Here is a 21067-nt window from a genome sequence, read left to right as displayed (position 1 = left end):
CTGATTAAAGCCATCATTGTCCAGTCCAGCTGCAGCACCCAGTCCAACATCCTCCTTCGCTCACCCTCACCCTGGAGGACCCAGGACTCATACTCTGAATATGAAAGTGATGCTCCCAAACCATGTGTCCTCCTCCTGGTGCTTTGAATGGCTTCTCTCTTTGCAAAATCTGCTGAGCTGAGCAAATAACCAGCGACCCAGGCCTCAGCAATCCCAGAGTTGAGGCCACCCAGCTGAGGTTAGGCCTATGCCTTGAAAATCCTTGAAATAGTTCGCTGAAATTGTCAGCCTTCCAAATAGCATTGCAGGGGAAACTAGCGTTCTCTACTGTCACCTCTCTCTCCTCTCTGCGGCTCTTTTCCTGTGGATAGTAATGGAAAGAGCCTTACAGAAGACCCAGGTTCAAATCCTACCTCCGGGCTACCTCTGTGATGCTGAGCAGGTCAGGTAGTTTACCTGGGCCTCAGCATCCTCCTCTATAAGATGATCCATAGCCTACATGGCCTCTCATCTATGGTCTCTTCCAGCTCTATGATGCTACAACGTCTTAACAATTTAGTTAGCTTAGCTGGATCCTGACCAGATTCTGCATCACCATCAAGAGCACCAAGGATTTCTCCTGACCTTCATTTGTCTGTCCACAGCATTCACTGCGGCTCCAAAGATTTAGATTTTAGGTCTTGAAGCCAACCCTTCATTCGTAGGATCACAAACTTAGACCTGCAAGGGGCCTTAGAAACAATCTGCAATCCAATCACTTCATTTTAATGATAATAATAATAATAATAATAGCTAACATGTATACATCACTATGTACCAGATTCTGTGCTAAATGCTTTACACTTCTCATATGATCCTAACAACCCCCCTGGGAAGTAGGTGCCATTAATACTCCCATTTTACAGATGAAGAAACTGAGGCCCAGATATAAGAACTGACTTGCCCAAGGTCGCAGAGTCGGTATTCGAACAGATGTCTTCTGACTCTAAACCAGGCACTTTTTTCTCAATCCCTTTAAGCCGTCTGGATGGGGCATATCACCCCCTCTGCCCAAACTCACGAAAGAGGGTCTGTCGAGAATCAGCAGACTAGTGCCTTGGGAGTCATCTAGTCCAAGCCCCTCATTCTACTGATGGGGAAACTGAGGCCCAAGGTCACGTGGTCAGTCAGAGGCAGAATCCAGATTTGAATCTAGGGTCTCTGCTCCAAATCCAAGGCCCTTTTCTCTGTACCATGAATGAAAAAGCAAGAGAATCCAACCCATGCCCTGCTTTCCCTCGGAGGCGTGGCCGGGCAGACACGGGGAGGGTAGTTCGCCCTGTTATCCAGCTCAGGTTTCTCTTCTTTTGCCCGCAGGATTGTGTGTGAGATGGGGGAGGCCAAGCCCAGCCAGCACGCGGGTTTTGTGGAGATCTGTGTGGCCGAGTGCAAGCCCGAGTTCATGGCCCGCTCTTCCAAGCTCTACTATTTCATGGTGAGTCACAGTAACCAGAACAGCAGACTCCCAGTCCTCATGCCCAGGGCAGGGACGCTGTCTGTGGGGCTGGAGATGCTGCCAGGGCCTCCAGCCCGGGACCCAGCTGGCTCTTACAGGACCCCGTCCTTTCCAATGAGAATAATAAAAATAATAGCTCCCGTGGATAAAGTGTTTTAGAGAGGCAGAACAATATAGTGAGGAAACACTGAGCCTTGCTTAACTATACCTTTCTGTTACAAAGGAGGGGCATTGTTGGGAAGGATGGTGATAGGGATGCAAAAAAAAAAAAAAAGAAAGAAAAGAGCATTGATGAAACATTTAAAAATACACAGAAAAGAGCAGAAAGAAGTTCAGGAAGGGTCACAGACAAGCAGAGCTGTGTTGGCTCTATTGTGTCCAGTGTAATATATACTTTTTAAAACATCCAAGCCATGCACAATAGAGATTCATGAGTTTTTTATATAACCCTCCCCTTTCTTTTCTTTCTATATGACAGCATATGTGTTGGTTGATGTTTATTAAATTCATGGTATGAATAAAGAGAATTTAGAAAATTTAAAACAAAAAAAAAAAGGAAAACACTTTCCTTAGATCTGGGAGATTTAGTTAGGAAACCACAGATCTGGTTCTTACTACCTGTGTGATCTTGGCAAAATCATTTGACCTCTCTGAGCCCCAATTGGATGATCCCTAAGGCCCCTGATTTTATTATCCTATTATTCCATAAAGGTTTATAAAGTGCTTTCCTTACCATGCTGTAAGGTAGTCAGTGTAAGTGTTATTATCATCCCTATTTCATAGATAAGGAAACTGAGACTCAGAATTTTAATGACATGCTATTAGTCATTAAGTGTCAGAGTCAGGACTTAAACCTGGGATCTGACTCCAAAATCAGTCTCCTTTCTATAGCGCCATGCTGTCTTGGGTAAGAAAGTCTTAATTCATTTAGAGAGATTAATTAATTTGCCCATGATGACAAAGCAGGTACATTTTAGAGCTGAGATTTGAACCCAGATCATCTGCCTCAAGGTTCAGGATTCATTCCATTATATTTTGCCTCCCATGGTTCTCAAATTATCCCAACATGCCCACGGTTGTCCTTGCTGCCACCCCCAATCATTCTCCCATCCTATCAAAACAACATCCTACTGCCTTTGCATGCCATCTCATCATGTCACACTCTCACCTCATCTTTCCCATATCCCTTGGCCTCAGTACCCTTTTATGTCCCTGCCCCACCACTCTCCCATTTCCTCATTCATCTGTCTCATCTTCACCACATCTTTTTGCTCTCTCCTTTCCCTCACCACCTCTGTCCCCTGCTATTGCCACCTCTCTGTCTTTTCTCCCCATTTTCAACCTATTCATTGCCCCCACCCCAAATAGACATCAATCAGAGTCTTCTAGACTCCAGGCCTGGCGCTCTCACCACTGCGCCACCTAACTGCCTCTACTCATCCTATCCAACCTCATTTCCTACTCTACACCTGGCCATGGGCACTAGATACTGCATTCCAAGACCATATTCGTTTAGACCTCCACATCTCTCCTCATGTTGTCATCACCCAACAAACTTATCATTTTCTCTTCCAGCTGTTCCAATCCAAGTCGCCCTTCAAGGCCCTGCTTGAATTCTTTCTCCTCCACCAATCCTCTGATTACACTGATCTCCTTCCTTGAACTCATATACCATTTGTTGTCTATGTCACTTGTCCTAGCACTTAGCATAGACTCCCCTGCTTACATTGTTATTTAGCATTTTTATGTAGAATCATAGAATTTTAAGGCAGAAAGAAAGCTGTCATTTTTTTTAGAAGGTCAGAGGAGTGCAACAGACAGGGGGGTTCAAACCCAAACCCTTCTACTTTCTACTTGCATAAACTTGGACAAATCACTTAACATCTCTGGGCCTCAGTTTACTCATATGTCAAATAAAGAAGTCCCTTCTAGTTCTAGATGTATAACCCTATGATCTCATCCAGGCCCCCTCATTTTACATGGGGGTCTAGAGAGATGGAGAACTTATCCTAAGTCACATAGGTAGTAAGTAGAAGAGCTGAGAATTTAATCCATGTCTTCTAATTCCACATCTTTGTGGTTCCCTTTCCATTAATTTGGGTAAAAGCTTGGGGTACAGTTGGCTACTTGGATCTTGGGCCATCTCCAGTTGTCTTGACCTTTGTCTTGCCACTGGTGTTCAATGACTCTGGAGGCGAGAGTAAGACTGATGACCTTGCAAAGCTCTGCCCCACTTATATCCAGTTCACATGCGCGTCAAGACATCACCCTTGTAACGTCATCGGTCCTCTTCGAGAATGAAGGACAAACAACAGCAACAGTTCTCCTCCCATTTTGCTGTCGTCCTCCATGAACCCATTGGTCTCTTTTGGGGTAGAGGACCCTAAGTCAACTGCGAGTACTTCTGGGGGTTGAGAAGGGGTCCAGCCCCATGTCTCAGGGGAGAGATCCATACTGAGCACATAGTTACCAAAACCTGATTCCACTCCTTCCTTCCTACTTCAACTGTATCCTTAAATGATAGAGTATGCCTAGGTAGGAAAGCTTTACAGAAGGCTAGGGGAGGTACTGGTTAAGGGCACCCCATGATAACATCGTAAGAGAACTAACTCTGAAATCCAAGGACCTGGGTTCAAATCTCATCTCTTCCGCTTAGTACCCATATGACCTGGGGCAAGTCACTTAACCTTGGAATTCCATTTCCATCTATAAAATAAAGAGGCTGAATTAGATGGCCTTGGAGATACATTCCAGTTCTAGATCAATGATGCTATGAGACTATTCCCATCATCCCAAGTTACATTTGAGAGTTGTACCACTTGGCACCCACCCACGGAGCCTCAGAAGGGGCGAAGAGGGGTCAGTAGATTCTTACCATTTCAGGAAATGGAAGAGGGAGTTTAAATTCCCCTGCCCTCCCTTCCCAGCATCATAGCTTTGTATATTTCCCTCTCCCCCTCCTCAACCCCATGGCCACACACCACGTTATCCAGGAGCCAAAGGTTAAATTTTCTATCAGGGTTTGGAGCTGCTGGATTGGCACATTCCTGCAGTCACTCCATGGTATGGGGAGAGAGGGGGATGTTTAGGAAGATCTCCACAATGGTTCAGGAGTCCAGATCCTCCCAGCTCGTGGTTTGGTCCCACCCCCTAAATGCAGGGCTGTGGGGTGGGAGGAGAGGGTTCAAACAGTCGGCTCTTCCCAACAGCTGTCTCCCTGGAGCTAGTCATCATTGTTTCTTCCTTGTCTCTCCTACTCCAGCCACCTAGCAGAGTGAGGAGAGAGTAAATAATCCCAAATCTGATTTTCCATACAAACCCACAGTGAAATATTTATGAAGCGTGGCTTGAATAATTAATACTTTTCTCACAACTTTCAAATGTTTCTCCATCACATCCTCCCCCCTCTGAATAACTCCTTCAATCCAGGCTCTGATTATACCACGACTGTGAAAGGTGAAGGCGGTCTAGATTATTTACTTCCCTAAACCCTTACATACAGGCAACGCTAGTCTAAAGCTTCTTCAGATGCTGAAATTCCCTTTAACCAAATGGGAGATTTTTTTTAAGGGAGGTTGCTTTGAAGCACCTTGGATACTATCAGCATCTCCCCACCAAACACCCCATATGCTTCTAATAATAGTTTGCTGTCCTCTCCTTCCCTGCAATACGTCACTAAGAGGAGAAGGTCAGCCCCCTTTCCCTTCATAGAGGGAAACAAAGGAAACACACAGAGAGACGGCTTGAAATAAAAGAATTATAAAATGTTAGATCCAGAAGAGATCTTCGGATCTTAGAGGCAATCTAGCCCAATTCCTTCATTTTACAAATGAGGAAACCGAGGCCCAGAGAAGTTAAATAAATCATGCAAAGCCAGGATTCAAACCCAGGTCCTCTGATTCTCACTCTAAAATTCTTTGAGTGAATGAATGAATGAATGAATGAAAAAGTATTTTAAGCCCTTCCTATGTGCCAAAAAGCAAGACAGTCCTTTCTCTCAAGGAGATCACACTCTAATTTGAGGAGATGAAGGTGCTACAGTGCAGTGGGGCCCAGGAGTCCTTAGGTAACATAAGTCAGTCAGATGACCGGATTTGGGCACAGTAAGGGATAAAGGAAGGGCAGATAGGTGGCACAGTGGAAAGAGTGTCAGACCCGGAGTCAGGAAGACCTAAGTTCAAATGTGGCCTTGGTTGCTTACTAGCTGTGTGACCCTGGTCAAGTCAATTAACTTGGTTTGCTTCAGTTTTCTCATCTATAAAATGAACTGGAGAAGGAAATGGCAAACCATTCCAGCATCTCTACCAAAAAAACCCCAAATGGGGTCACAAAGTGTTGGACACAACTGAAATGACTGAATAGCAACAAGAGATAAAGGCAGGGCAAAGAATAAGGCCCAGAGGACTTTGGGAATCTGGGGAGGATAGATAGTAAGCCTGGTGGTTCTCCATTTCATTGGAAAGAATAGTTATTGACTCCTCATCTCATCCAAGCCCTGTGAGCAGTTCTGCAGCCCGGGTAAACAGGAAGACCAGTAGAAGACACCCCTACTGGAGACCCAGCTATCAGAGATGGGTTCTGAGAAGGCCCAAGAGTCAGAGAAGGTGCAAGGAGGGAAGGCTAGGGGAGAAAATGTGGAATTGGGTGGTATAAGCCAGCACCCCACCCCAGCTACAGGAGAGCCTAGGCAGTTATTTACCTGCTGCAATGACCCTGGGCACACATGCACAGGTAAAGATGGGCAAGGCCTTTTCAAGGACACGTGCATGAGCAAGCATTGCCATGTGTGTGATTCGTGATAGGGCAGGCCTTGGCCACCCCATTGGTGTGCATATGTCATTTGGGTTTCTTTCTTCTCTAATGGTGTTATTGATCCCCAGCTCTAGGTAAAGTCATTGTGTCAGTCAGGTACCTGCCTGCTGAGAGGAGCTGAGGCGAGTTCCAAGCTTTGGGGCCATAATTCTTAGAAGGGGGGTAGGCAGTCTTCATTTAAATGCAGATACTGGCTTCTCACTTGGGACTGAGTGGAAAGTTTTTCCATTAAAATGCTAATGAAGGAACAAACTGCAACTCCAAATCCTCCAACAAACAGACATTTTTCTCTCTGCCCCCCCACCCCTTCCCCATCCCTGCAGAAGGGCAGTGGGGGCCTCTGCAATGTCCTGATTCCTTCCCTTGGCCCCTGGCCCACCCCACTGCCTTACCGACTGGGAGAGAGAGATAGATGATTCTCCAGACCAGTCCAGTGAAGAGGTTATGGCCTCATCAACAAAATGTCAGACTGGGATTTCAGCAGTCTTGTTCTTGAAGTGGTGGTTACCTTATGGTTTGACCCTAGGAAAATTGCTTCCCCTTTCCAGGCAAGGTGTCTAGAGGATAATGCCAACGAAATGTGTGGCAGACACCAAAGGGAAGGTGTTGGAGGACTAGTGCATCATCTCAGCCTAGCCTTTAGGTCTGTGCTCCCCACTATGTTATCACAGGATTTTGAGCTAGAAAGAACCTTAGAAATAAGGAAGTCCAGTTCTTTCATTTTATAAATGCATTAACTGAGTCTCAGCAAGGAAATGCCACCTAGGCAGTATGTCACAACTCAGAAGATCTGGAGCTGAAAGGGACCTTAGAAATTTAGTTTAGAGATTCTTAACCTTTTTTGGGTCATGGATCCCTTTGGCAGTCTAGTGAAGATTATGGATCCCCTTCACAGAATGATGTTTGTAAGTACTTAAATAAAATACATGGGATTGCAAAGGAAAACAATTATATTGAAATATTCTTTTCAGAAAAAGTATTTGAAATTCACAGACACCAGGTTAAAAACTCATGATTTAGTCCAACCTTTTCATTTCACGACTGGAGGAAATGAGGCCCAGAGAGAGGAAACAAGACAGATAGCAAGCGATAGATTTCGGATTCAGACCCAATTCCAGAGCTTTTTCCTCTACACCTTCTTAACTGAGTCTTTCTCTACTCAGACACTGACCTTGTCTGACCTGAAGCCCATCCGGGGGCCCATGTCTGGGGGCACCCAAGTGACCATCACCGGTACCAACTTGAACGCAGGCAGCAATGTGGTGGTGACATTTGGAAGCCAGCCCTGCCTCTTCTACAGGTAATAGTCCCCTTCCCTGTGGCACTGACCTTTGTGAGAACTTCAGGCAGAGACACCAAGCCACCGAGTTGGTAGGAAGTCAAGTTGAGATACAGGAAGAGTCTCCCCAGGGGAACTCAACATAGCTATTTCTGATCATGACTTGTAGATAGTACTTCTTCTCTACTGTGTGACCCGGGACATTAAGACTCACTAGCAGTGCCCTCTCCTACAGTTTGAAAGCAGCTAGGTGACACAGTAGATAGAGTGCCAAGCCTGGAATCAGGAAGACCTGAGTTCAAATCCAGCCTCAGATGCTAACTAGTTGTGTGTCCCTGGGCAAGTCATTTAACCTTGTTTGCCTCAGTTTCCTCATCTGTAAAATGAGCTAGAGAAAGAAATGGCAAACCACTCCAGTATCTCTGCCAAGAAAACCCCAAATGGGGTCATGAAAAGTTGGACTCAACTGAAACTACTGAACAACTGAACAACTACTCCAGTTCAAATCTAATCAACAAGTTCAATAAATGTTTATTTTTATTGAAGGTTGAGATTCTATGATGTGGAGGGCATATATAGTATGATACCACTGAAGAATGGTATCAACAAAGGTGGAATCATCCACCCTGCCGAGCTACAGGTCCCAGGCAAACATCCTTCACTGGGTCTGTGGAAAGTGTTGGTCCCTCCTCCGAGTTGCCCTCATTCTTCTCCTCTCCCAGCTTTCTCTTTTCTGCCTGTCCCCACCTCCTTGGGAAATTCAGCTGGATTCAATCTGGAGTACATTCCTAGGAACAGGCTGTTTCCTAGGATTAGTTTGGAGCTCGCTCCCCAGAGCCCTGGCTCTGCAGTCGCTGACTCTCCCGTAATCCGTGGACAGAGATTCCTACAGCAGCAGCCCACCCTCACCTGCCCCCCCAACTCCACCCCACATGAAGTCATGCTGGGGAAATAAAGGCAAGAGTTCCTAGGGGATAGAGGCAAGAAGAGGCTGTGATGGAAATCCCATCACCCATTGTGTGATCAGAGTGGCTGTAACAGGGGAAGACAAGTGGTGCAGGTGGATTCTGCTTTCTCGAGCACAGATCTCTCTGTGGAGAGCACTGAGGGAAAGGAGAGATGCCCTCACGGATCATGAGAAGCCCTGGGTGGGGGCAGGGGAGAGACAGAGATGGAGAGACACAGAGACAAAGTCAGAGAGAAAAAGAGAATCAGAGAGACATAGAAACAGAAACAGAGACATAGAGAGACAGAGATGGACAGACAGAGGAAGAGAGGCAGAGACAGAGAGAGTCAGAGAATCAGTGAAACATATATATATATATATGCACATACATATACTTATTTATATATACACATATACACACATATACACACGGACAGAGAGACAGAGTCCTTCACGATTCTACTGGGCGAGCTAACTTGAAGACACGGCTATTGGTTAGAAGTCTTGTGAGTTCTGGGAGCTGTAATCCAGCTCCATTCTCTGGCAGTCACTGATGTGGTGGAATGAGGTTGGGGTGCAGTGTGGCGGCAGGAGTCACAACCTCTCTCCAGCACCCGGTCCCACGGCCTTGTGCTCCTCCTCTCTCCCAAGGCGATCCACGTCACACATCATCTGCAACACCACTTCCTCGGAGGAGGTGGTGGAGAAGTCGAAGGTGCTTGTCCAGGTAGACAAGGCCAAGATCCATGCAGATCTCTACTTCCAGTATGTGGAGGACCCCACCATCCTGAGGATCGAGCCTGAGTGGAGCATTATCAGGTAAGGCTCGCCTGGTTGGAGTAAGGAAGGTGTGGGTTCCAGCCCATCTTCTAACACTGCCTGGTGACCCTGAACAAGTTTCTGTGTCTGTTTCCTCATCTGTGAAATGAGGAAGTTGGACTGCATTCCTTCTAAGGCCCCTTCTGGCTGTGGTTCTGTGGGATGCAATTCTGTCTTTCCCCGCTGCCGCCCTTTGGTTTCCCTGCAAAGCTCGGAGGTCTCTAAATGGACACCCTGCTTTTGTGGACGCTCTGGGAGTTGGTACAGGTTGCTCCCCGAATTAACAGATCTCTCATGCTTCTGCTGCTTTTATTTCTCAGAGGGCCTTGAGTTAGGAAGACCTGAGTTCAAATCTAGCTTCAGGGGGCAGCTAGGTGGTGCACTGGCCCTGAAGTCGAGAGGACCTGAGTTCAAATCTGGCCTTAGACCAAACACTTGACACTTACTAGTTGTGTGACCCTGGGCAAGTCACTTAACCCCAATTGCCTAAAATAAATAAATGAACAAATCTAGCTTCAGACTCTGGGCAAGTCAGTTAACTGCTCTCTGCCTCAGTTTCTTCATCTGTAAAATGGCCATAATAATAGCACCTACCTTCCAGGGTTGTTGTGAGGATAAAACGAGACAATATCTATAAAACACAAGCACAGTGCCTCCCTCTTTCCTTCCTTCCTTCTTTCCTTCCTCCTTCCCTCCTTTCCTTCCTCTCTCCCTCTCTCCCTTCCTCCCTTCCTTCCATCCTTCCTCCCTCCCTTCCTTTCTTCCTCCCTTCCTTCCTTTCTTCCTCCTTCCCTCCTTCTCTTCCTTCCTTCCTCCCTCCTTTCCTTCCTTCCTCTCTCCCTGCTTCCCTTCCCTTCTTTCCTTCCTTCCTTTTTTGGAGGATGTCACGCTATCTCCATAAAGACTTGCTAAAAGCCTCCTTTTGAACGAGAGCCCTCTGAAGTTCCCTAGTGTTTGAAGACTGATAAAAACAGAACTTTGCAGTCCCATCCCTCAGGCTCAGATTTGGGGTGGGCACAAGATCCCCCTTCTAGATCCACGACTGACTGGTTTCATGACCCACCTCTAAGCTTGAGTTTTGAGCTCCCAGAAATGGAGAGACTAATTAACCCATGCCCGCCCTCTGTTCTCAGGAACGTTATGAGAAAGAGACCAGGTGTGTGAAACGCCTCAAATAATGCTAAAGAAAGGAGCTGGGCAGTGTGGCACAGTGGAAAGAACACTGAATTGGGAGCCAGGAGGCCCGGGTTCAGGGTCTGACTGCATCAATAACTAGCTGTGTGATCTTGGCGAGGACACCAGAGTGCTCTGGGCTCTCTGACAGCTCAGTTAGGCATTCCTCGTCTTTCAGAGTCAGAAGGGGTCTGATCTAGTCCAACCTCCTCATTCTGCAGAAAAAACTGAGACCCAGGGGGCAGCTAGATGGCGCAGTGAATAGAGCATCGGCCCTGGAGTCAGGAGAACCTGAGTTCAAATCCAGCCTCAGACACTTACTAGCTAGCTGTGTGACCCTGGGCAAGTCACTTAACCCCCATTGCCTCCAAAATAAAAAATAAAAAAGAACAGAAAGAAACTGAGACTCAGAGAGGTAATAAAGTTGGCCCGAGGTCACAGAACTAATAAAGGTTAGAGCTGGAATTCAAACCTAGATCTCCTGATTCCAAGCCCAGGGTTCTTCTTCCCACTGTTCCACACTTCTACATGAAAATCAGTTCTAGCTCTACCATTCTGGGATTCTACTTTCTAGCTTGGGAGAGATTTTGGTCCTGAATGATTCCGTCCCTCACCCAGACACTGGGAGGGACTGTCCTTTCCAGGCACATGTCTGGACTGTGAATATGGACTGTGGAGAGCAATATTGGGATAGGTGATGGTGGGGAAACTACGCTATCAAGAATTCAGGCCCCCTTGCTCCTAACTCTGACCCTAGGCCTCTAGGTAATTCACCTCAAGCCACCATGTGCCCATTCCTCACCCCTACCCCAACCCTTCCTCCCGTCTCAGCGATAAAAGAGAGTCAGCCCTGCCTGCAGTGGCATGCCAGAGAGCCGTCAAGGCAGGCTCTTGGGGCTGAGGGACTGGCAAACAAAGTTACCCAGTGAACCTGAGATCCTAAGGGCTATTGTGAGTGAGGAATATTTTAAATCTAATTGAAATGTGGCCTTTTCCTATACATAGTGAAACATTTGTTTTTAGCAGCTACAAAGCCTGACAGTTTGGGCCATCACCTTGATTCATGAGGAAAAAGAACAAAAGATCATAACACAAACTAGTGGCCAAAACAGGATTTGAACCCAGTACCTTGTATATCTGAGATGTTTGCTTTGTACCGTCCTTACCCCTCCCCTACCCCCCATCCCTACCTCTGTGCGATGAGCAGAAAAGTTCTCCACTGAATTCACTTCTTGTTTAATTCGCAGCTTTCCCCTGCCTGTTAGTCACATAAATAATAGTACTGTACCTTCCGGTTCTATGCAGCCAACCTTGAGTAATGTGCTCATCAAGAGAAAGGTTTCTGACACATTCTAAATTCACTAGCTAAGCCAAACAATTTTTTTTTTGCTTAAGGAAACAAAATCTGAGAGTGATAAGGTTTGTATTATGCATGTGGTAGGTGTTAGAGGGAAACAGCTTGAGTTGAGGAGATAGCTGATAAGTATTGATCATGGTGCTGGTGGTGATGATAGTGGTAATGATTGTGGTAGCATAAAAGAAGGAAGAAGAAGAGGAGGAAAGAACAGCCAGACCACAAGGAGGACCTTCATTGCCAAGAAGATAACTCAATGTTTTATCATAGTTTCATCTGCCAGACGAAGGATGGGGGAAGGGGTCTAGAGTAGGGGTTCTTAAACTAGAATCTATGAACTTGGTTTTTTTCCTACATATTTTGATAACTATATTTCAATATAATTGTTTCCCTTTGTAATGCCATGTATTTTATTTCATACATCTAAAACATTATCTCTTTGGGGTTCCTAGGCCTTCAGCAGACTGCCAAAGGCATCCATGATACACAAAAAGTTATGAATTTCCTGTCCGTAGCCATACCAAGGGAGATGGCTGGCTGGTGTAATATATTTAGGAGTGTGGTATATGGATGGACAGATGGCTAAATGGGTGAATGAGATGCAGAAGAGGGAATACAAAATCATAGATTCGGGACCTTAGAGATCACCTAGTCTGGCCCTCTCTTTTAGATTAGGAAACTGAGCCACAGAGACAAACATTAGGTGACTTGCCTAGTGTCACATAAGTAATAAGTGATATGGCTAGGATTTGAAGTCAGATCCTCTGACCTTCAGATCTGTAACACAACATTGAGAAGATGAGAGTGATTTCCCACTCTCCTACAAAACCCAGGAAGGTCTTAGATAGGTAAGGTGATGAAAATGGTGGGGAAATGCTGTTCTAGGCATCAAGGCACTCCTTAGAGCCTTTGGGCAAGGTTATTCTCACCAATTATATTGGAAGCTGAAAATCAATAGAACTTCCTCACTGTCTGCTAAGGTGAGAAATACATGGCTCTAGGTTCCTTTGAAAAATGCTTAGTTGAAAAAAATTAATTAAAAAAATCTATTTTTTGAGTTACCAAAAAAACCCACACAGGCAGAAATAAGAATGGACTTTCTACTCCTTATCAGGTCACCGTTCCCGTGGCCCTGCAGCTGGCAATGTTGTGACCTCTTGGGCCACAGGTAGGCTAGAATCTGGCGCTTGGGAAATCCTCAAGAACCATGCTTCCTGATCTTTTTCAAGTATTCATTGGTAGTTTGGATGACAGAGGTGAAGGGTACAGTCAGTCCTGAGATCTCAGATGAGAAGAGGGTTGCCTTCTCCTCTTGTTCCAAGATTTGTCCTTTGTCGTTCTAGGATGTTGATTCATCTCTTGGACTGGAGAATTGGAGATGAGACCAGCCTAGGTTCCAGGAGTGTAACTTTGAGGAAAACCCAGACTAGGTCTTCCCACTTGCCTTAGAATGAATCCCTATCCTGGAGAGAAGCTGGGAAGAAAGAGTAATTGTAAAGCTGGTGGAGAAACAGCATGGTCATAGGATCATAACTTTGTTGTCAGAGACCTTAAAAGTTATCAGTGTCCAGGGAGGTTAAGTGCCCAAGGGTGCTCAGATAGATATCAGTAGCAATGTCATCTGTATTATTCATCTGATTACCATTAGCATCATCATCATTATTGTCGAGTCTGAGCATCATTCTTATTATTCAATTTACTTCTTTTCGTCATGATCGTTATTCAGTTTGAAGATCATTGTCCTCACAGTTATTTTTCAGCATAAGTATTATCAGTCATCAGCCTCTTCTCCGAACCCAGTGACTCACATGCCTCATTCTCTTTCCTTTCAGTGGAAACACCCCCATTGTTGTCTGGGGGACACACCTGGACCTCATCCAGAACCCCCAGATCCGAGCCAAGCATGGAGGGAAGGAACACATCAATGTGCGTTGGGGTCTGGGCAGTTTGGGTGGGGATAACAGTCACAGGGTATGAGGCCGTGCTATTTCTATTCATATAGTCATCCTCCTAGCCTGGAATGTCCTTGGAAATGTATGTATATACTCTGTGTTTGTATAATGAGATGCTGTTATAATGAGCCAGGAATTCTCTGTCCGTAGGTCTGTGAGGTTCAGAATTCTACTGAGATGACCTGCCAGGCTCCAGCCCTCGCCGTGGATCCGGAACACCAATCTGACCTGACCGAGAGGCCTGAGGAATTTGGTTTCATTCTGGACAATGTCCAGTCCCTGCTGATCCTTAACAAGACCAACTTCACCTACTATCCCAACCCTGTGTTCGAGGCCTTTGGGCCTTCAGGCATCTTGGAACTTAAGCCTGGCACTCCCATCATTCTGAAGGTAAAGGGGAAGTTGGTAGGCATGAGATTAAAGAGCTAGGAAATACTTATTGAGCCAAAGTCAGGAAGGCAGTGACTCCTGCCTGTTTCTGTGGCATGGCTTTTCTTCCCTCAGAAGAGCATACATCAGAGGCCTTGGAGATGAAATCTAGTCCAATGCCTTCATTTTACAGAAGAGAAAACTTATCCCCAGCAAGTAAACACTTCAGTCCATATATTGGAGGGCAGGCAGGGACAGAGGCATAGATCTAGGCAGCTTACTCTAGTTAGGTTGACTGATAGCCAAATTCGGGGTCTCCCCTTTAGGGTTCAGGACATGAGAAGCCAGAGGCTCATATTACTTCTTCTTTTTCCACAGCCTATCCCAGGCCATTTCCTAGGAGCTTCCAGGGAATGTTGGGATGCCCCCTCCTGACCATACAGAGTGTTATTAGTTTTCACACTCCCCTAGGAAGATCCCAGGGTGATACAGCGGATAGAGTGCTAGTTTTGGAGTTGAGAAGATGAGTTCAAATTCTGTTTCAGATACTTACCAGCTCTGTGACCCTGGACAAGTCAATTAACTTTTCTGTGCCTCATGTGTTTCTTCATATGTAAGATGAGGGGGTTCGACTGCATTGCCTCTAAGGTCCCTGCTACTTTTATACCTAGGATTCAATGATCCTATGAAACATGAGTTCAGTCTGGGAGCAGGAGACTGATATAAGTATGGTAGTAGCTTCAGGCTGGGGAATGGGGCTTTTCTGTCCATCCAGGGCAAGAATTTGATCCCACCAGTGGCCGGGGGTAACATGAAACTGAACTACACAGTGTTGGTCGGAGAGAAGCCATGTGCCGTGACAGTGTCAGATGTCCAGCTGCTCTGTGAATCTCCCAACCTCATTGGACGGCACAAAGTGATGGTGAGTCTGGCACGACCTGAGCCAGGACAGAGCAGTGGGTTGGGAGGGACAAGGGGCAGGAGGGAGCATTGAGAGTTCTGTGGTCTGATGTCAACAATCTTGGGGTCATGGGGCCAAACTTCACACTCAGAAAACTTTCTACCGCCTGGGCTATTCAGAGTCTCTTTCCCTTCATCTCACCATCCCTGCTGACACCTCTACCTCTTAGGTCCTCTCCTTTTGACCCCTCCACCTTTTACTCACTGTGCTTGATGTATACATGCTCAAGGCAAGTTCCAGTCTGAACAGCTTCCTTTGCTAACTGAGAGAGTGTTGGCTGACACTTAGGGCAAGGGATGGGAAACCTATCATCACTTCCTGTCAATAGACATTTACTTTAAGCATCTCCAATACACCTAGTGCTGGGCTAAGTACTGGGTAGATTAAAAAAAAAAAAGAGGAAGAGGACATTGATCTCTGCCCTCAAAGAGCCTAAAGTTGACTGAGAGAAACACGTTCATACAGGAACCAAGAACGAAACACTCAAGGCAGAAGGAAACACTAGATAGTATGGTGCAGACTAGACTGCCGTATTGTGTGAGAGGAGGAAACAAGAGTGGTAGCCTGAGGGTACTGTGTGCTCAATTTTCCCATCTCTTAAACGGGAGTATACACAAGTGATGCCAAACACTAATTCAGTTTCCTACTTCTCCCAATTGTATGTAGCTCATTCCATATGAAAACCGAAACTACCAATTTCCTTCCCCCCTCAGTAGAACGTGCATTTCAATGTTTTTTGTTTGTTTGCTTGTTTGTTTTCAGGGAGAGGGATGGGGTATAAAAAAGTCAGCCATGCTCTCTCACCCTGTTCCCTTGTGACTAGTGGTATATTTTTTGTAGTACAAACGGCCTGGTATTTTTCTTTCCCCTGTCAGTTCTCCTAGTCCTCAGCAGAAAGTAAATTAGGACTATTTTCAAATCAGGACAGACTAACTCAAGCTTCCTTTTACGTCCATCTCTCTCCTGGTTGCCATCCAACTGTGTGGCCCACCACCACTTGTGGTAATGTGTCCTACAGGCCCGCGTAGGGGGCATGGAGTACTCCCCTGGAATGGTGTACATCTCTCCAGACAGCCCTCTCAGCCTGCCCGCCATCGTCAGCATCGCCGTGGCTGGTGGGCTCCTCATCATATTCATTGTGGCCGTGCTCATTGCCTACAAGCGCAAGTCCCGTGAGAGTGACCTCACCCTGAAGAGGCTGCAGATGCAGATGGACAACCTCGAGTCCCGTGTGGCCCTGGAGTGCAAGGAAGGTACCTGCAGGGATGGGTGGGCTGTGGTTCCAAGTACACCTTATAGCGTTATAGTCAGTCAGCAGGCATTTGTGAAGCACTTGCTGTGTGCTAGCACTGTATTAAGTGCCAAGGATACAGCAAAAGGCAAAATACAAAAAATAAAAAATTATAATAAATAAATAAAAATTAAATTTAAAAAAGGCAAAATACAGTCACTGCCTTCTAGGATTTTACGGTCTAATGAGAAAGGCAAAGCTGGAAGGAATTGAACGTAAGCTTCTTGAAGACAGGGACAATTTTGTTGTTGTTGTTTTGTCTTTGTTTCTTTGGCACCCATTTCAATGCCTTGTACATAGTACGTGTTTAATAAATTCATGGTGAATTTAATTGAACCTAATTTAACCCAATCTTCTCATTTTGCAAATGAAGAAACTGAGGCCTAGAGAGATTAAGTTACTTTTCCAAGGTGACGAGCTAGATAGCGTCAGATCCCAAGATTTCTACATAAATCTCCTGGTTTCTAGACCAGTGTTGTTTCCACTGCTCACTCAGGTCAAAAGCTGGGGGCGGTAAGATGAAAGACAGACATTCAGTAGCAGCATGGAAATGGTGCTGAGTTGTTTTATATATATACATATATATGTATGTGTGTGTGCATATGTGTATATGTATATATAAACATATATACATGTATGCATATATGTGTACACACACACACACACACTACTCAGCGAGATGCCTGCCATTCCCTTTGGCAGCTGGGTACTGAATCATTCTACCTAGCACCACTGCCCTGGCACTACACCAGTGAGAGATTTGGCCAAAGACCTTAGGCTTTGCTGTATTAGCTATCATCTATCTATCTGTCTGTCTGTCTGTCTTCTTTTTAGATGGACTTGTGATTTCATTGTTACAAAGAACTCCCAAGGAGGAATTTCTGTCTACCAAGGCAGATCTATACCTACACTGTAGCATATAATTTTAGAGCATTGCCTGAGGCAATGAGATTTTTTTTTTTTATTCTGAGTTTCTTTTCTCACCCAGGCTGGAAATACTGCAGCCACTCATGGGCCCAATCCCAATGCGTAACAGCACAGAGGCTTTGACCTGGGCCAGATGACCCCTCCTTAGACAGCTATATGACCCTTCTCTCCCCAGGGCGTCATCCTATCCATGGTGGCCTTGGATCAGGCACCAGATTGGCTTCAGCCCAACTGTAGCTCAACACTCCCAACCAAGGTCAAGCTGTCCACTAGTCTCAGACTGACCTAAGAGTAGAGATTACAGTTATGTACCTCCAAGCCTGGTGGGAGATGAGACTCTAAGTGACTTTCCAAAAGTCTTCCAGTCCGCAGGTGTGAAGGGCAGCTGATTGGAATGAAGAGAAAACCAGCCCCAGAGTCCAAAAGACTGAGGATCAAGTCTTGCCTCTCATGCCTATGTGGATGTGTGATCCTTCGGACATTACTGAAACCTCAGTGCCTCAGCCAACTCTCTAAAAACTCTGTAAATTGTTGTGGTGGAAGAGGGAGTTTTCCTCCATTTTTCTTTCCTTTCTATGTGTATATGAGTGCATACGTTACATAGATGATGTGTATATATAGTATGTAATTATTTATATACACACATATATTAAACATATATGTACAAAAAAGAGCATAATGAAATTAGATATAAGCAATCCAAGAAAATGGAGTCAGGCTCTTGTAAGCCCTAGGGAATCATTTTCATAAGTGACCCTGAGAGAGAGAATTTAGGCTGGTTCTTTGCTATGGATTCTTCTATGGAATAAGCTGGGTTCTATACCTGGGGGATTTAGGCCTCATCAATTCCCTATTGGGAAGCACCTATTTTTTGATGGGGAAACGGATTCCTTCCTTCCCCTCTCTGCATCCTTCAGCTGTCAACACAGCATCCGCCTTGTGGGACTGTTAATTACTGACTTTTATTATATTTACGCCGCTTAATTTTTTTCTCCACAATGTACTCTTCCCTCTAATTAGGTGTAGTGATTAGAATCTCTTTCATGTGTCGCTGGCACGGTGCTTTGAATGTTGAAGGCGCTTGGTGACTTGAAGGAAAGCTGCAGCCTGATAAAAAGAAAGCTTCTCCTACCCCCCCAACCCCCTTTTCTTTCTCCCCATCAGCTGAGTGACCCAACTGGGAGGGGGCAGCAGAGCTGGGGCACCGAGCAAGTGAAGATTCCCTTGGAGAAGTTTCAGAGGGAAGGAGAAATTAGCGGTCAGACAGGGATTCACATTCCTGACAGTTTGTCAATAGAGGTGACCTGGCAGGGAACTCAGTTCCTTCTGGGACAAAGGCAAAGCGAGGGTGTGTGTGTGTGTGTGTGTGTGTGTGTGTGTGTGTGTGTGTGTGTGTATAACAGGATGTAAGAAGTGGCTAAGATTATATACACATATACACACATAGACACATACATACACATATATACATATACATATAGACATACATATACTTACATACAAGTGTGTATATATGGGGTGTGGGTAGATGGGTTGCACCTGAGTCCTGCTTTAATGACTCATCATGGTATAAAGGTAATTCTGGGTCCTCAGAATCTTTAGATATTTGATATATGTGTCTCTGCTCACATATGCTTCACTATTCCAAACATTGGTGTTTTTGTCAGTGTTAGCCATGACTCCATCAATGTAGGTTAAAACTACTCCGTACTATATCGGTGTATGTGTGTGGGTAGGTGGGGGGTGAGGGGTTGTGAGATGCCATGGCTGGAAAAAAAAAATCATCATCCCGTGGCCAGTCTCCAAACTTAGCTAGACTGGACCTTAGACAAACGATGTACAGTCTTTCACCAGGCCCTTATTCAAAACCTTTCCAGGCTGATAGAACCTGCTGTAACTTGTTTATGCTTTTGCTTGCATAGCCTATGAGAACCCAGTTACTTCCATACCATGATGAGAACCAAGTCAGATGAAAATGGAGAATGTATGTGTGTACATATAGATAGATAGATAGATAGATTTGCATACACACATATAGGTACACACATGTATTCATATTATATGTGTGTATATATGTATATTAGACATTTGTCTATTGATAGTCTATGCTATTTTATTGGCATAAAAAATATCATCTAAGAGATTATGATAAAAGATTGATTATAGAGGGAGAGAAGAATCACAGCTGGACGGTCAAAATGCTGCACTGGGACCCATGTAATGGGAAAAGATGTGGGGGGAGTCCCCCCCAGCATGTTTGGTGGAGCCTCTAGAGGGATTCATGGGAGAAGATAGACAATAAATACATAGGATGGAAAAGTGTGGAAGAGTTTGCAATCTCTGCTATTAGAGAGAGCATCCACCTCAAAGAAGACACTGGATTTAGAGTTGGAAGAAATGTTAGGGCCCTATAGCCCATCCTCTGATTTTACACTTGAGAAAACTGAGGCTCAGAGAGAGTCAAGGGCTTGCCCTGGGTCACACAGCTCATTCGTGTCAAGGCAAGATTTTATCTTGATCTTCCTATGTCTGGATCAAGCATTCTCTGCTCTATACCTGATACTTACATATATATGGTCTAAATCTATAGGAAGCATGGCATAATGAGTAGAGGGGCAGCCTGGGAGGTCATTAAGACCTGGGTTCAAATTCTGTTTCTGACCCAAGGCCATGTGACTGTGGGCAAGTCACTTAACTTTTCAGCATAATTCCACCACCACCGCCCTCCACACATACACACACAAAACATGTCAGGCAACTTGATAAGACCATAAACTACAAGGCAGTTGCTGATTTGCATTGGAAGAGGGATTTTTCTCATTAGGTATACTGTGTGTGCCTAGTACTGGGTGTGAGAATCGAATGAGATCACCTATGCAAAGCACTTTGCAAACCAGCACAGATCAGCAATCAATTCTGCGATGCTGTTTTAGTTGCATGGGGCTCTGAGGTCAAGTGACTTACCCCAGGTCTCACAGCTAAGCTATGTCAGAGGTAGAATTTGAATCCAAGTCTGTTTGATTCAAAGGTATGCCATACTGGGTCTCCTAAAAGACAGAGACTAGACTTGTGATTTCATAGGTCTAGGGAACTACCAGAAGAAGAAACTGATTCTCTAAATGAAGGTCCCCATATGCGCTGAAATCTATAGGCTTGGAACATTTTCTAGGGGTACTGAGAACTTAAGTGATTTGTCCATGGTCACACAGCCAGGGTGGGTCACTGGGAACCAAGTCATTCTGGCTCCAAAGCTATAACCCTACACTGCCTCTCCCATGTCTCTTTTACTATGTAATATATCACATGTAAACTCTATACATATGGGTCAATTCCTCTAAAACAATTAAGTCAAACTCAAATAGAAATAAGAGACCACTAAACCATACACAAGGATCCCTGTGGGCACATATTGACTTAGAAAACCGCATATTAATATTATCTATGTTCTGTTGTATTTTTATTTATTTTGTTGTGTTTATTTATTTTGGTTCAGCTGCACTTGGGTGTTGCAGCTGTTTTGTGTGTGATGCATCTGTTCTAAAAGGTAGAGCTCTGTACCCATTAGAATGGGATTCATTCACTCCCTGTTCCTAGGCAACATCTGCAGCAGTCTCATCATGACTATCACAACCATCCCCTTTTCCATGAGATGCAACAAGAGAGAAGTATTGGACCTGGAGTCAGGAGGG

General features: G+C 45.2%; 1 protein-coding gene across 1 annotated transcript; it reads left to right on the top strand.

Annotated features, from left to right (window-relative positions):
- Window positions 1-1356: 1356 nt before the first annotated feature.
- LOC114034255 (plexin-A4-like) lies at window positions 1357-21057 on the top strand (the record flags this gene model as incomplete). Its single annotated transcript, XM_027849850.1, has 8 exons — window positions 1357-1474; window positions 7471-7607; window positions 9184-9351; window positions 13711-13804; window positions 13981-14220; window positions 14975-15121; window positions 16179-16413; window positions 20973-21057. Coding segments are annotated over 8 exons (1224 nt in total), but the record flags the coding sequence as incomplete, so codon positions are not given.
- Window positions 21058-21067: the final 10 nt, after the last annotated feature.

This window comes from Vombatus ursinus, unplaced genomic scaffold, assembly GCF_900497805.2.
Source record: "Vombatus ursinus unplaced genomic scaffold, bare-nosed wombat genome assembly UNPS02008819.1, whole genome shotgun sequence".
NCBI lineage: Eukaryota > Metazoa > Chordata > Mammalia > Diprotodontia > Vombatidae > Vombatus > Vombatus ursinus.
The sequence above is the reverse complement of the archived record's forward strand: the minus strand, read 5'-3'. Positions and strand labels throughout refer to the sequence as shown.